The sequence below is a fragment of the Galeopterus variegatus genome, unplaced genomic scaffold (assembly GCF_000696425.1).
Source record: "Galeopterus variegatus unplaced genomic scaffold, G_variegatus-3.0.2 Scaffold5043, whole genome shotgun sequence".
Lineage (NCBI taxonomy): Eukaryota > Metazoa > Chordata > Mammalia > Dermoptera > Cynocephalidae > Galeopterus > Galeopterus variegatus.
Genome location: NW_007731154.1, coordinates 48,959 through 62,448, shown reverse-complemented (window position 1 = coordinate 62,448; position 13,490 = coordinate 48,959). Strand labels below are relative to the sequence as shown.

Here is a 13,490-nt window from a genome sequence, read left to right as displayed (position 1 = left end):
TCTCGTTTTTTTTTTTTTTTTTTTTTTTTTTTTTTTTTGTCTTTTTTCGTGTCCGGCAACGGGATCGCAACCCTCGGTCTTGCGCCCACACCTCGCTCAGCCAGTGAGCGGGAACCGGTCTGTATGTGGGATCCGAACCCTCGGCAGGAGAGGCGCACTGTAGCAGTGTGCCACCGGGCCGGCCCGTGTCCTCGTTTTTTAAAGCGTAGAAGTCTAATTTGAGGTAGTTGCAGAATTCTTCTTAATTTGAGCTAGTTTAATCCCCAAATGGAACTGTCTCTAAGGAGGAAGCAGGCCATTTATTTTAATCATTAACCCAATCTTACTGATGAGCATCTTTCATTATGTTCAGGCAATAGATTGGTTTAAAAAGAACCAGTCAGGGATTCTGTAATACTTTACTAATATTGCAACTTCTTCCCCTCCTCCCCCTTTCCCCACAGGGAACTGGTATCTGGGTGGGGGATAGGAAAGTAAGTGAAAGAACAAAATGTAAAAATATTTGCCATTGATGATAATTTTTACTACACTAGTTTTAGGAAGAGAAAATTTTAGATGTGGTTAGGAAGATGAGAGAGCCCATAATCCAAGCAAGGTCAATAAGAACCAGAAATTTACTTGTGGAGTTCCATTAACTTTATTCCTTCTCGTGGAATTATTGGCTAATTATTGGCCAATCACTGGCAAATGCAGGGCCACTTCCATGTGGAGAAAGAGTAGGCAGATAGACATTCAAAGTAGTAGGTGATCTTTAAGGGTATTATTATGAGACTGTATCTGCCCAAAAGAATTTCCTTAAGCAGTCTACTAGAGCTCTTCCTTGAATGGTCTAAAACCCCTAATTTAGAAGAAACCAACTTATCAGATATCACCATATCTCAAAGAGGTCCCACTTGTTTAACCCTTCAAACTAAGGTTTTCTTTTCTCCTAGCATGCAGGCTGGGTAATGAGTCCTATTTCTTTACTACATATTCAATTAGTGATCACCTAAATTGGGCTCTTCTATGTCAGGCTCCCAAATTTTTGTGAAGGAGATTGAGAACATGCAGAAGAATAGGCCTCTGAGTCAGAAAATGCAACTAGATGTTCCTCCTCTTTTTCAGGTTTCAATATGACAATTCAACGACTTCAGAATATAACTCAGTTAAACTTGAGAGAGGGCTAGCTGTCGATAGTGAAGAGGTAAGGAAGACCAGAAGAATAGGCCTCTGAGTCAGAAAATGCAACTAGATGTTCCTCCTCTTTTTCAGGTTTCGATATGACAATTCAACGACTTCAGAATATAACTCAGTTAAACTTGAGAGAGGGCTAGCTGTCGATAGTGAAGAGGTAAGGAAGACCATTAGCAAATGTTCATTTGTAATCTTTCTTTGGAATTGCTCAGAGTACTTTATAAGCTGGGTCTCACCAACTTTCTATTGGAAAACAAAAAGGGGTAGAGATTTATACAGAGAACAAGGTTAATTTGTCTAATTTTATGAAAGGGAAAAAAAAGCATAGAGAAAAAAGAGACAGAGACACATCAGCAACAAATCAGGGCAAAAAACCCAGGAACCAGAAATCTATCTTAAGGAGTAAGGAAGTGTTAAACCCTGACTGCCTTAGACCTTACGGCTACTCTTGTAGCAAAACTCCATTGGGTATCTTAGTTGTTTTCCCAGATTTATCATATTCAAGTGAATTTTCCAGGCCAACTTTTCTTTCATCAGCCAGATAGTGCAATTCAACACAACAAAACTAAAAACATATTCCAATTTGGATAATCTTGTGGGTTTAGTCTACTGCTGGAGACTAATTTGGAACAGTGATGTAATACCTCAGAGAAATTCAGGAGTAAAAACATTTTTCCCAAGGACTTTCCTCCTCTAAAATTAATTTTTTAAAAAAACCTATGAAAGAAGACTTCACAGTTTCCCCCAAATAAAAATTTCCTAGACTTCTATGATTCTAAGTATGTCATATATGTCATATATGTGAAGCAGGCTTTTCATAATGCATTCTTGTTTTGAACAAATGGACTTCAGTTTTCCAAAAGGTAATAAAAATTAAATGATTGCATCTTTGGGTGTGTCCCATATTTCATCCACCCTCCCTAAAAGAATGTATGGAGTGGCTCTTTCCTCCTCCTTCCCAGTTCTTCCTCAACCCCCAAGAATTGCCCACTCCTGGCATTTTCCTCCTGCAGCGTAATGATGCCTCCACTCACCTCACAGATCTGTCCCATTCTTACTACGTCCCTCTTCTCCATTTGCCTTCTTGCTTCACTCGCCTTTCAGTGCATGTTCCCTTTTCTCTGCACCTCATCTTAACTTTACTACCTCCTTGTGGGGCTGGTAATCTTTAAAAATGCTGATTCAAACACAGGATTGTGCTCTTCTCCTTTTTTTCTAATATCTGATTATGCTAAGCCAAAAGAAGGTAATTCAGAGCTTTTATCTGCTTGTATTCTTATTCCTTTGATTTCTCGTTAGGTGACTTATGGCTAAGCAAGAGGGGAGGCAACAACAGTGGGGGCAACAGGAGGGGGCTGGACGAGGCTCAGTTCCTCTCCTATCAGACACAACACTCAAGCAATCACCAGCACTACCACCAGCAGGAAAATGCAAAGTGGTAGACAGAAGTGTCACCAAAATTCAGTTATTTTTTGCAACATTTCTGGAAGAATCATGTACTGCAGGGATATGCAAAAATGTGAAATGTACTGTTGCTCTGCCTTTCTCTGTGAGTGTGTCTGCTCCCAGCTTAGTTAGCAGAGTTGTCCCTAGGGCCCCCTTGCACCCACAACCCTTAGGTTATTACCTTTTCATACCTTGCTTTTCTCCTTAAAGGTTGCCCACCATGTTGATTTCATCTGATTTCGCTCTTATAGATTTGGGAAAAGTAGAAGAAAGGGGTGATTCCTTGGAGTGATTTGTCCCAGTCTGAACTTCGATGCTGCCCTTGTCTACTTCATCTCCTAACAGCTTTACTTGACATTTCCTAAGGCTAGTCCACATTTCGGACTACAAGCTTCCCTGTCAGGATGTTTCAGAACCCAGCTCTCATTGCTGTGCCCTCATTCCACAAACTCAGGGTGCAAAACATAAGGCACCAGTATTCTCCTCATTTAGTATAAACTAGAGACCAGTTTTTAGAGGGACTAAGGTGAGCTAAGGAATGGAATACTGTTTAGGAAATGTGCAGTTTGAAACTACTAATTGTGATTATTGTCTTTAGGTTTTTGATACACTTGGGCAATCAAAATTTGTTCTAAAGAACCTTCGGCATTACACAGTCCATCCAAATTTGGTAAGTAGAAAAAGTGTTCCCCCATGATCTGTAAGGGAAAGTTTCAGCAGTGGTGCAGAGGCCCATAGCAGAGTATCCCCAATGCCTCCAAGTGCCCCCAGCATCTATGAGTGTGCACACTCCTAGGGTACTATGCCAGAGGCAGTGTGGGTGGGAATTGTGGTGGTGAGGTGGGATGGGGGCACTAGGAAGAACATGATCCCCACAGCTGATATTTTAAATTGGTAAAACATATATATATTAAGGAAAAACATATTTATAATTCATTTTCTCCCCCTCCCAAATTTTGCCTTCCTCCCACTGAGAGAAAAGCAAACTTAAGGAGTGGAGGAGACTGCCCCTTTCCCCCACATACCTTAAGTGGCATGCTGTCTTTAGCAATTGATTTTCCTTTTTAATGTTGTGCTGATGAATGCACATTAATGTGATTGTGCCTGTGGAGAAGTGTTGGTATGTGGGAAGACATAAATAAGGGAGGTGTTGCATTGGTCTGTGCATACTACTGGAGAACTCCCTGAGCAAGGAGCTGTGGTCCCTGGTAGTTTTCTCCCTCTGCCTCTTGGAGAGTTGTAGAGAAGGTCAATTAGGTTTAGCCACATAAAGACTTCTCTGTGTGCATGCTATGTTTTGCATGTTAGGCACTACATCACACTTTTTCAGAAGAATTAAGTCATCTTGCTCCTTTTATTGTGAACACCTTCCCATTGAATTTCCCCAACCCCTTAGTCTATTTGCAGGGGAATGCTTTGAGGGAAGAAAGGGACAGAGAACTTCAGATAGTTCTGATTAAACCAATTTTGGAGTGGACTTGTCCATTCCCTATCCAGCCTGTGTCCCTACCCCACAGAGGCAAAAGATCAGCCAACTGATTTATCCATCTTCTCTTGACCTAGTCTCTTGGTCTGTCTGGAAACTTTTCTGTCTGCTCAGGCTCAGTACTATGAACCTTTGAAGCCCACAGCACTACAGAAACTTCTGGCTCAAAACAGGAAAATTACAAGCTTCACGTTAAAAGTAACAGAGTATGATCAGGATAAGACCTTACTGATTATGACCAACAACCCACCTCCCTGTTCAATCAGCCAGCAAGAATATAACAATGCACCGGGATACTTTTCCAAGGAATTTCTACTCAAGGTATGAAACCTGGGGAAGTTTCTTGGCACCCTAAGTATGGACCCCAAAGAATTAGGAGTTAACTTGGAGAAGGGAGCTAACTTAACAGGGAGAATAGTATTCAGGGAACTACCCCATCCTTCTTATTCATGGCCATATGCTTCAAAAACAGAATCTGGAGACCCTGGAAAATATTCAGAATCAAATTCTACAAGCTTGGATCATGAAACTTCATTGCAGGGAGAAAAACGAGGTCTTAATTGGAAAGTGTGCAGAAATTTAGTTTGTAATTAACAAAGGGTAAACTGCCCACTGGCTTACTAGTTGAGAATTAAGTAGTAAAAGACAAATCAGGAAATGAGAAATAAGGAACAGAAATGAATGTATAAATGGAAAAGGAGTTAAAGGTTATGCTTTACATCCATTGCTTTTGGGGATCAGCAGAAGGGAAGAGGGAATTTACTATCACAGTAGCCAGACATTTGGACTTCTGTTATAGCCTAAAGATGTTCAAATTACATTCAAAAAACAATTGCTGAACATACCATAAGCCAAGAACCAGAATATATAGATGATTATAGGACAGTTTCTATTTTGAAGGAACTTGGAGTTTAATGGGAGAAGCAGATCAATAAATGAGATAAATCAAAGTAATTATAAAATATCAGGATATATGAATAATAGGTGAATGTATAAGATACAGAAGTAATGTAGCACAGAGAACAATGTATCTGCTGGAGAAAAGAGAGTGATCATGGAGGTGACCCATGACTAAAGAATAGGAGAATATTCCAACCAGAGGGAAGTGCAAAGGCATGGAGATGTGAGAAAGTCAGGTGCATTTAGGGAGATGTAAGAGAGTAAATGGCAGGAGATAAAAAGATGTAATCAAATTTGCATTTTAGAAAGACCATTTTGAAGGTTGCAAAAAGGTGCATTAGTCGTGGAAATGATAAAACCCAGAAAGATTAGTTATGATATTATTATAATAGTCAAGGTGAGAGATACTGAAGAATTGAACTAAATCAATGGCAGAGGAAGTGAAGAAAATCATTTTAAGAGATATTTAGAAATCAGGGCCTGAAACAGATCTTGCGAGCCTTGAGAGAGGGCCTGATCTTAACAAGAAGAAATTAAAATAGATAAGTGAAAGTGCAGACAAAGAATCTAATAGAAATTTGATGCTGGAAGTGGGATCACCCAAAACAGGCACTTAAAATAAAACGTGGTGAATTTGGGATTAGTGTTTTCTTAGTTGCTAGATAAATAGTAGTGAGAGATTCCTTTCCAAGTGGAAGATAGAATGCTAATATCCAATGGTTAATACTGACGAAGTTAACAATTCATTACCTGTGGTCTCTTGGGTCTCAGAATTTGTGCCCTTTGACAGTAAGCTCAGTGGTCACTTCTCATGGTAGTGGGTATAATATACACTGAGAGAGAGAGAGACAAATGTCAGGCCAGGATTGCTCCGCTCAAGGCAGAGAAGGAAATACAAGGCTATCCTGTAACCTGGCTGCAAGAAGAGCTTTCTTCCAACAGATAGTGCTTTGAGACTCCTTCAGGTCAAATGCAGAATCTGATCATATTCACAAGCAAAGTGTGCTACCAGTTAAATTGTATTAATGAACAGAGTTAAGGATCTTATTGTCAAAGACTGGCACCATTGTAATTTTATGGGGCCATCTGAAACAAGCCCAAGATTGAAATGCCCAACATCCACAATGCCTCTAATATTTACACCGTATCCTCTCTTCTCCTTCTCTTGCTTGAACAAATGTGACCACCTTTTGTGAACCTAGGATCATATACAAGAAAAGCATTATTTTGCTATGCCCAGGTATATGTATAAGAAGAGTGTGAGTTTTAGTAAGCAAGCTGTGGAATGTACCAGATGTGGCTATCACAGTAGTTGTTATTATACTCACAGCCCCTTCTAAGTGAAACCGATCCCACCACAGTCTCCTAAAGAATGGAACGCCCTAAGAGGTCCAGTTTTGTACATGACCCTGTCTATACTCCTAGCTAGGACCAGAGGAGGATACCCAGTGAAGTGAAATTCATAGACTGGTTAGTGACCTGTGGTGTACATTGGTACTCCAAAGCCAAAACAAACAAAAAAACCAAAAAAACAAAACAAAAGGCAACCAACCCACCAATGACCAAAATCCCTGTGTATTAGTCTATTTTCGTTGCTTATAGCAAAACACATGGAACTGGGTATTTTATAAAGAAAAACAAAGTTTATTGCTTACAGTTTCTGAGGCTGGGAAGTCCAAAGTCCATCTGGTGGTGGCGACAGTGACTTAGGGGTCTCACATTGCAAGATGGTGGAGCAGAGAGAGCAGAGAGAAAAAGGCAGACTCTCCTCTTCTTTTAAAGCCCTCAGAACCACGCCCCTGACCAGCATTTTTAATCCATTCACTACTGCATGGTCCTACAATCCAATCACCTCTTCAAGGCTCCACCTTTCAATTACCTTAAAAGGATTTCCCACCCTCCTAACAGTCACAGTGGGGGCTAAGTGTCTAATACATAAAATGTGGGGGATACAATTCAAGCCTCAATGAGTTTTGGGGGGACAAAATTCAATCCACTACACCCTGAGTTAATCAAATTCTTGCTTCCAGGTCCCTGAATGGGAAATGAAAAGATTGAGGCAGTAAGAATGAAAGTTTGAGGGACACATAGAGTGAAGCCAGTAAAGAATCAAGCCATAAGGAAGAAGAGTAGTGTAGGGGCTGTGAAAGTAGAGTATGGGCAGACTGAAGTTATAGAAAAGAAGAAATAAATAAGCAGAAGCTATGGGTAGGAAAACTGTGTGCGCACACACACACACACAATAAAGGTAAGGAGTAAACAAGGTAGAAAGAGAATAAGGAAGCAGACAGAAAGAAAGTAGCAGAGACATATTAGCGATATGCTATAGTCAAGATGGTAGTCCTTAGCTAGTGCTGTCTTGGATTCCAAATAACTTTTCATTTCCTGTTTTTCAGCTATGGTGTCCAGCTCTGCTAAGGTTTCTGCTCTTTTTTACGGCTGGATCGTTAACTATGTCTTAGTTCCTAGGCATATGTGCTCTTACAATAAAACACCTATTAGTTGGGGTATCTTGAACGGTTTTCTATTCCTTAAAACTAGAAGATGGGCTGGCCGGTTAGCTCACTTGGTTAGAGCACGGTGTTGATAACACCATAGTCAAGGGTTCGGATCCCTGTACCAGCCAGTTGCAAAACAACAACAACAACAACAACAGCAACAACATCAAAACCTAAAAAAACTAGAAAAGCTTAAACATAGTCAAGGGTTCGGATCCCTGTACCAGCCAGTTGCAAAACAACAACAACAACAACAACAACAGCAACAACATCAAAACCTAAAAAAACTAGAAAAGCTTAAATAGAGTAAGTCAGAAAAGACATCGTTCAGCGGCAGCAAGAATTTTTTTTAAAAAAAGGCTTTAAAAATCTGAAAGAAAAAGCTCAGTATGTCAATTTATTAGTTTGGTCATTCATTCATTCAACAAATATGTACTTATTGAGTACCTACTATGTGTCAGGCACTATTAAGGGTGCTAGGGATATATCAATGACTAAGCTAAAGTCTTTGCTCTACTGAAGTTTAATTTTAGTGAGATAGACAGACCACATGCAAGTAAACGATCACATAGATAATGCATAATGTGATAGGTGCCATGACAAAGCAGGAAAAGGAATATGATGGAGTGTGAGTGGCAATTTTAGATAATGTAGTTAGGAAAGGCTCTCAGAAGAGGCGATGACTTCTGAATAGACACCTTAATGGGGTCAGAGGGTGTGCCATGCAATTACTACACCCAGCATATTGTTTTCATTTCAGGTTGCCACACATTAAGAATATAAATTGTAACTTTCTCAAATGAGATAAATGGGGAGAACAAGGGAACTCACAGCTGTGTTTTGTGAAGAAAAAATTTCAAGATATTGGCAATGATTAGCCTGCAAGAGACAGAGTTTAGGAGGAATGAGGTGGATTTCTTCAAAATTTTTAAGGACTCTCATTCCTCCTAAGGTAGGGACTAGATTTGTTCTGTTTGGACTGTAAGGTGAAAGTTACAGGGAGATAGCTACTGGCTGGTCAAAGATGAACTTGGTTCAGGTTTTTTGTTAGTTTTTTTGTTTTTGTTTGTTTTTAGGTATAGGAAGATTGACCACATGATAGTGAGATTGTGGAGGGGATATGAGTGTCAGATGGATGGTTAGACTGAAAGATTCTTTCTGAGAGTCTTTGATTGTATGACCTTTAGTAATGATGAAATTATTACCTCACAAAACATCCCATTCCATGGGCTTTTCACTGCAGAAAGAAAATGGAATATGGATAAGGCAGCCATCTCCAAGAAAGGAAGGAAGAGTCCCATGGATCTATATCCAATTAATTACCAAATGTTTGGTTTCCCAAGCAATTTACTGATAGAATCCTTCCCTAGACTGGGTAACTTCCTCTTCCATCCACTTCCAAGGGCTAGTAGGCAAGTTCAATCACTTGGGAAACTGGCCAAGCTTTGGATAAGTCGTCTGGCAATGAAACAAATAAGTTTTACCCCATTAGGGAAACACTTTCTCTGGTTCTGTTTTCTAAGTTCCCACTTCCCTCTCTGACAAGTTCATTGCATCATTTTGGGGGAATTGGAACTAGTGCAGAAACTTAGTCCAGACTTTAGATCCCAAGAGACTCAGCTTCCTCACTCACAGTCTTCTTTCCTCTGCCATAGGAAAGTCATCAACAGCACAAACCCACTGAGAACTTCCGGCTGCCCCTGATGCCTCAGGAAAAAAAGTTAAAATCTGGGTTGAAACGAATCTTCCCTCTGAGACTGTTGGACCGTTCTACATCCAAAGGAGAACAATGGTTTAGGTGAAGTCCTGGCTGTTTTTGCGCTGCCCCTGATGCCTCAGGAAAAAAAGTTAAAATCTGGGTTGAAACGAATCTTCCCTCTGACACTGTTGGACCGTTCTACATCCAAAGGAGAACAATGGTTTAGGTGAAGTCCTGGCTGTTTTTGCGCTCAGTTTCTTTCCTAATTTTTTCCTCATTCATCTTACTGTCTGTTTTCAACACAATTTAACAAACACAGTTTTTGGTTGTACGGAATATGTACCACCATATAATAATAAGACACAGACAGCTTTCCTTCATGAACTTCAACCTTATTTACACTCTAATGAAAAACAAACAGTAATGCAAAACTAAGGTTTTCCACTGATGATTTCAAGAGTGAAGGGAAGTATTCAAAGGTCTGTGCTTTGAGGAAATAGGAAAAAAATGTACTCTCAGTGCAAGTTAAGAACTATACAGTATAGGAACAATATACTATAAGAACACAAATACAAAGGAGATTTTATTTGAAACTGGTTTTAGGAGCAGCCTATATCTAGTTTAGAAAGGAGAGAGAAGATTTTGGAGTTCCTTCAAAGGTTTATAGTGCTAAGTTCCAGAAACATCCCTTGCCACAGAACAATTCTCCCACTCTGTACCAGTCAACAGCCTCTTGTCCTTGTCCCCTCTCTCTCAGAATCTCTGAGAACGTAGCCAACTTTAAAGTGACTGGTTCCATTAACTCTCTGCCGTAGGATCTTACAAATGAACTTTCTTTTTTAAGGTTTTCCACTGACAATGATTTCAAGAGTGAAGGGAAGTATTCAAATCTCTGTGCTTTGAAGAAACAGAAAAAACTGTACCCTCAGCTCAACTTTGCTACATACTCTGAAAGAGACATGAGGAAAGATGGTAAGCTCCTCTTTTTCAAAGCAATGACTTACTGGACTGAGTTGTGGGCTGGAGGTAGAATATATGGGGATTAGAGATGTGAGCAAATTGGCATCTCTTATGATGGTTCTAGAGACCATTTTTCCTTGTAGCATGGAAGCAAAGAACTAACAAAGGCTCAGGTGGTACTAGGCTTTGGACCCTGTTCAAATCCTCAAATTTCAAGAAAGCTCTAGCAAAGTGTTTCCCAAATTACAACACCTACAACTTTAATAGTTTTTGACATATTGATGTATTATTTACTCTACAATTTAGTGTTTTTCTTTAAAAGGATTTTTTAAAATTCTCGCTCCAATTAATACTATATCATTGACACCATGGTTTTGATAGGCAAATTATGTTTTTTCTGGCACACATTAAATCAAATTCATAATAATTAAATTTTTAAATGTTTATTTATGTACCACCTAAAACCACCCAGTGCTACCATGTTATACTTCGAGGAAAACTGCTCTAAAAGTTTATCCAAGGATAAGTCTGTGAGTCTCAGAGGTCCCCAAGTCTCTTTGTGGGTTGGGATAACATTGTATGGGAAAGGATGCAATGAGAACGCTCCTCACACATTGTCATTCATTTAATGACATTTATGGGGTACCTACTAAGTGTTGGACACTTATTGAGCATGAATATGTACATCAATATGTGAGATATATGGGCTAGATCATGAAGGGCCTTATAGATTATATAAATAAGGGGCTGAGTTTTATCCAATAGGCATTTAGGTCCCATTAAAGGATTTTAGAGCATTGAATACACATTTGTGTATTAGAGGTAAAATCAATGGGTCCTCAGACTTCACCAGCTTATGAATTCAAGATAAGGTCCATTTCTCCTACTGGGTTTCTCTTCTCAGGCAATTTCCAGGACTCCCTATGGTACCCTTAGCTATTCCACAATGCCTTCACAGTGATTGCTTAACACCTTTGCCAGCCATTCTCAGCCCAATCACAGTTCCAGAGGTATGAAGTCATGTTGTGTCAGTCCTTAACTGTCTTCTCCAGTCTTCTCTGCTCCTCCTACACATTTTGCCACCCCGCCCCACACCCACCTCCTGCCAGTCAACTCCCCATATGCAGCTAAAACCAACCTGTGGTATGAAACAAAACATCATAGATACAGAGAAAAGCTGAAGAACAGCAGAGAGTGATTTATCTTGCTTTAAAGGGGGCTACTCTTAGGCTTAGCCTCAAACCCAACCTCAATTCCTTCATACTTCCCAACAGACCTCTGTCACATTACCCATTCTTGGGAATCTCCAGGCTTATCTGTCTCTGCCTAGGCTTCCGATACCCTTGGCCCAAGGAAGAGGAAGAGGGTTTCTCCTTTCCCAAAATCTGTTTATTTTTCAGCCACAGAATAAGTGTATGAACATTTATTTTCTTCAAGAGAAAGTCCACCTAGAAAGTATGGTTTGTACGTTATAAGCTAGATAAGGCAAACATAATAGTAGTACATTTAGTCAAGTCAGAGTTAAAGCTCCTAATTTCTAAACAGTTAAATCGTTTACTCTTTTAATTTCTAAACAGAACACTTAATATATTGCGTTATAAGCTAGATAAGGCAAACATAATAGTAGTACATTTAGTCAAGTCAGAGTTAAAGCTCTTAATTTCTAAACAGTTAAATCGTTTACTCTTTTAATTTCTAAACAGAACACTTAATATATTGCTCTGCAGCATCTATTAGATTTTTGGTGACTCTACAGTTTCCCTCAAGAAAAATGAGTGAATACTTACTTATGTATCTACATGGCCCATTATGGTGCATTTCATAAACAAAAACAGTCTACTGGGAAATTGAACCCATGTTACCACTTCAAGCAAAAAAGATGGCTAGCAACCCCTCCTTCCTCCAATAATGTTCCATGTTTATCAGGCATACAAATAAAAACTACATAGAGAATGGTTTGGATGGGGGCCATGAAGGCTGGTTAGGAGGCTGTTCAAATGACACATGATAGGACCTAAACTAAGGTGATGGCAGTAGGGATGAGGGAACAGATTGACATGCTATTTACAAGGTATAGTGCATTCAGAAAGTGGGGAGGGATAGGAGAAAGGAGATCCGACAATGGAAGTTTCCAAAGAACAGGCAGGGGTTGAAAGTGAATCTGGATAAAGCAATGCCACTGAAGCCAAGGGTAGAAAAAGTTTCTTAATCACACTTTCAGACAAGATAACAGAAAATCGACGTATACATTGGGAAAAGGCTAAGAGGAACATGATACAGTGGATGCATGTTAACTTAGTAAGAGTTATATGTGCCAATATGGTTGCAGATGTGATCATTTGAAAAGGGTGGGATAAAACAAGGAAGACCCTAAACTGGCAGTGTATTTTAAAGTGGGTTTTGATGAAGGAAATAAATCCAGAAGTAGAAGGAAGGTTGGGAATGGTAGTTCGCACTCCAAAATCTACCCTCTTGCTAGGAGGAAAGACCAGCTCTCTGGTCCCTTTAAGCGGGTCTCTTTCACGCCTCCCATTAAGTATCCTTCTAGGACTTCTGGAAATCCACATTCACCAAAGTGTCCTGTGCTTTGTCGTAGCTTCCAAGATGTCAGTGAGTGAAATACCGATTTCCAAGGTGATTTGGGAACCACTAACTCTTTCATCGCTCCTCAAAGAGAAGCCCACCAGAGTCGCGCCAGGGGAAAGCGCCTTCCGCAATGGAAGGGCCCAGCAGTGGTTTATCAAAAATTCCACTGACACTAAGTGAAAACAAATCCTTCAGGCCTCCCGACTCGCTCTCCAGAGACTGAGGGACCTGCAGAAGTCGCCAACCAAATAAAACCACATTCCTGCTGCTGCGGGTGTAGACTGCAGGGTCCCCGGCCGACTGGGGACCGGACCGAGCCCCCGGGGGGTGCGGACAGTGCCCGGCCCCGCCCCCGCCAGGCTTGGGGAGGAGGAGAGAGGGCGTGGCTGCGTCCCCAGGGGGCGGGGGCGGGCGCGACAGCCGGGGAGGGCGGGCCTTTGCCCCGAGTGACGGCCCGGAGGCCCAACCGGCGTGAGAGCACGGGACCGGCCTTCCTGCAGCCTCTTCCGCTCGCCGGCTGCGGCGCCTGGGACGGTTGCGGTGGGTCTGGGCGCTGGGAAGTCGTCCAAGATGATTAAAAAATTCGACAAGAAGGACGAGGAGTCTGGTACGCGGGGGGCTTATGACTCCCACCCTCAGCCCTGGGGGGACACCCTGCCCCGCCCGCCACCACCTGCTTTCCGGGACGGCGGGGCTGGGGGCGTGGGCGCTGCCGTGTGAGGGGGCCGGAGTTGGAGCCGGC

The 13,490-nt window shown here is 41.1% G+C and overlaps 2 protein-coding genes across 2 annotated transcripts in view; both read left to right on the top strand.

The window, feature by feature from the left end:
* The window catches only part of TSGA13 (testis specific, 13), a 15,202-nt gene extending 2,246 nt beyond the window's left edge, over window positions 1-12,956 (top strand). Inside the window, exons 2-7 of the mRNA XM_008588808.1 lie at window positions 1,105-1,183; window positions 3,218-3,289; window positions 4,220-4,426; window positions 9,159-9,301; window positions 10,047-10,174; window positions 12,759-12,956. Coding sequence (XP_008587030.1) covers window positions 1,105-1,183; window positions 3,218-3,289; window positions 4,220-4,426; window positions 9,159-9,301; window positions 10,047-10,174; window positions 12,759-12,928 — 799 coding nt within the window. The 3' untranslated portion in view covers window positions 12,929-12,956. The remainder of the gene's footprint in view (window positions 1-1,104; window positions 1,184-3,217; window positions 3,290-4,219; window positions 4,427-9,158; window positions 9,302-10,046; window positions 10,175-12,758) is intronic.
* Window positions 12,957-13,236: 280 nt separating this feature from the next.
* Window positions 13,237-13,490, top strand: part of LOC103604240 (coatomer subunit gamma-2-like) — a gene marked incomplete at its 3' end in the record, with an annotated part of 44,347 nt that continues 44,093 nt past the window's right edge. Inside the window, exon 1 of the mRNA XM_008588807.1 lies at window positions 13,237-13,355. Coding sequence (XP_008587029.1) covers window positions 13,319-13,355 — 37 coding nt within the window. The remainder of the gene's footprint in view (window positions 13,356-13,490) is intronic.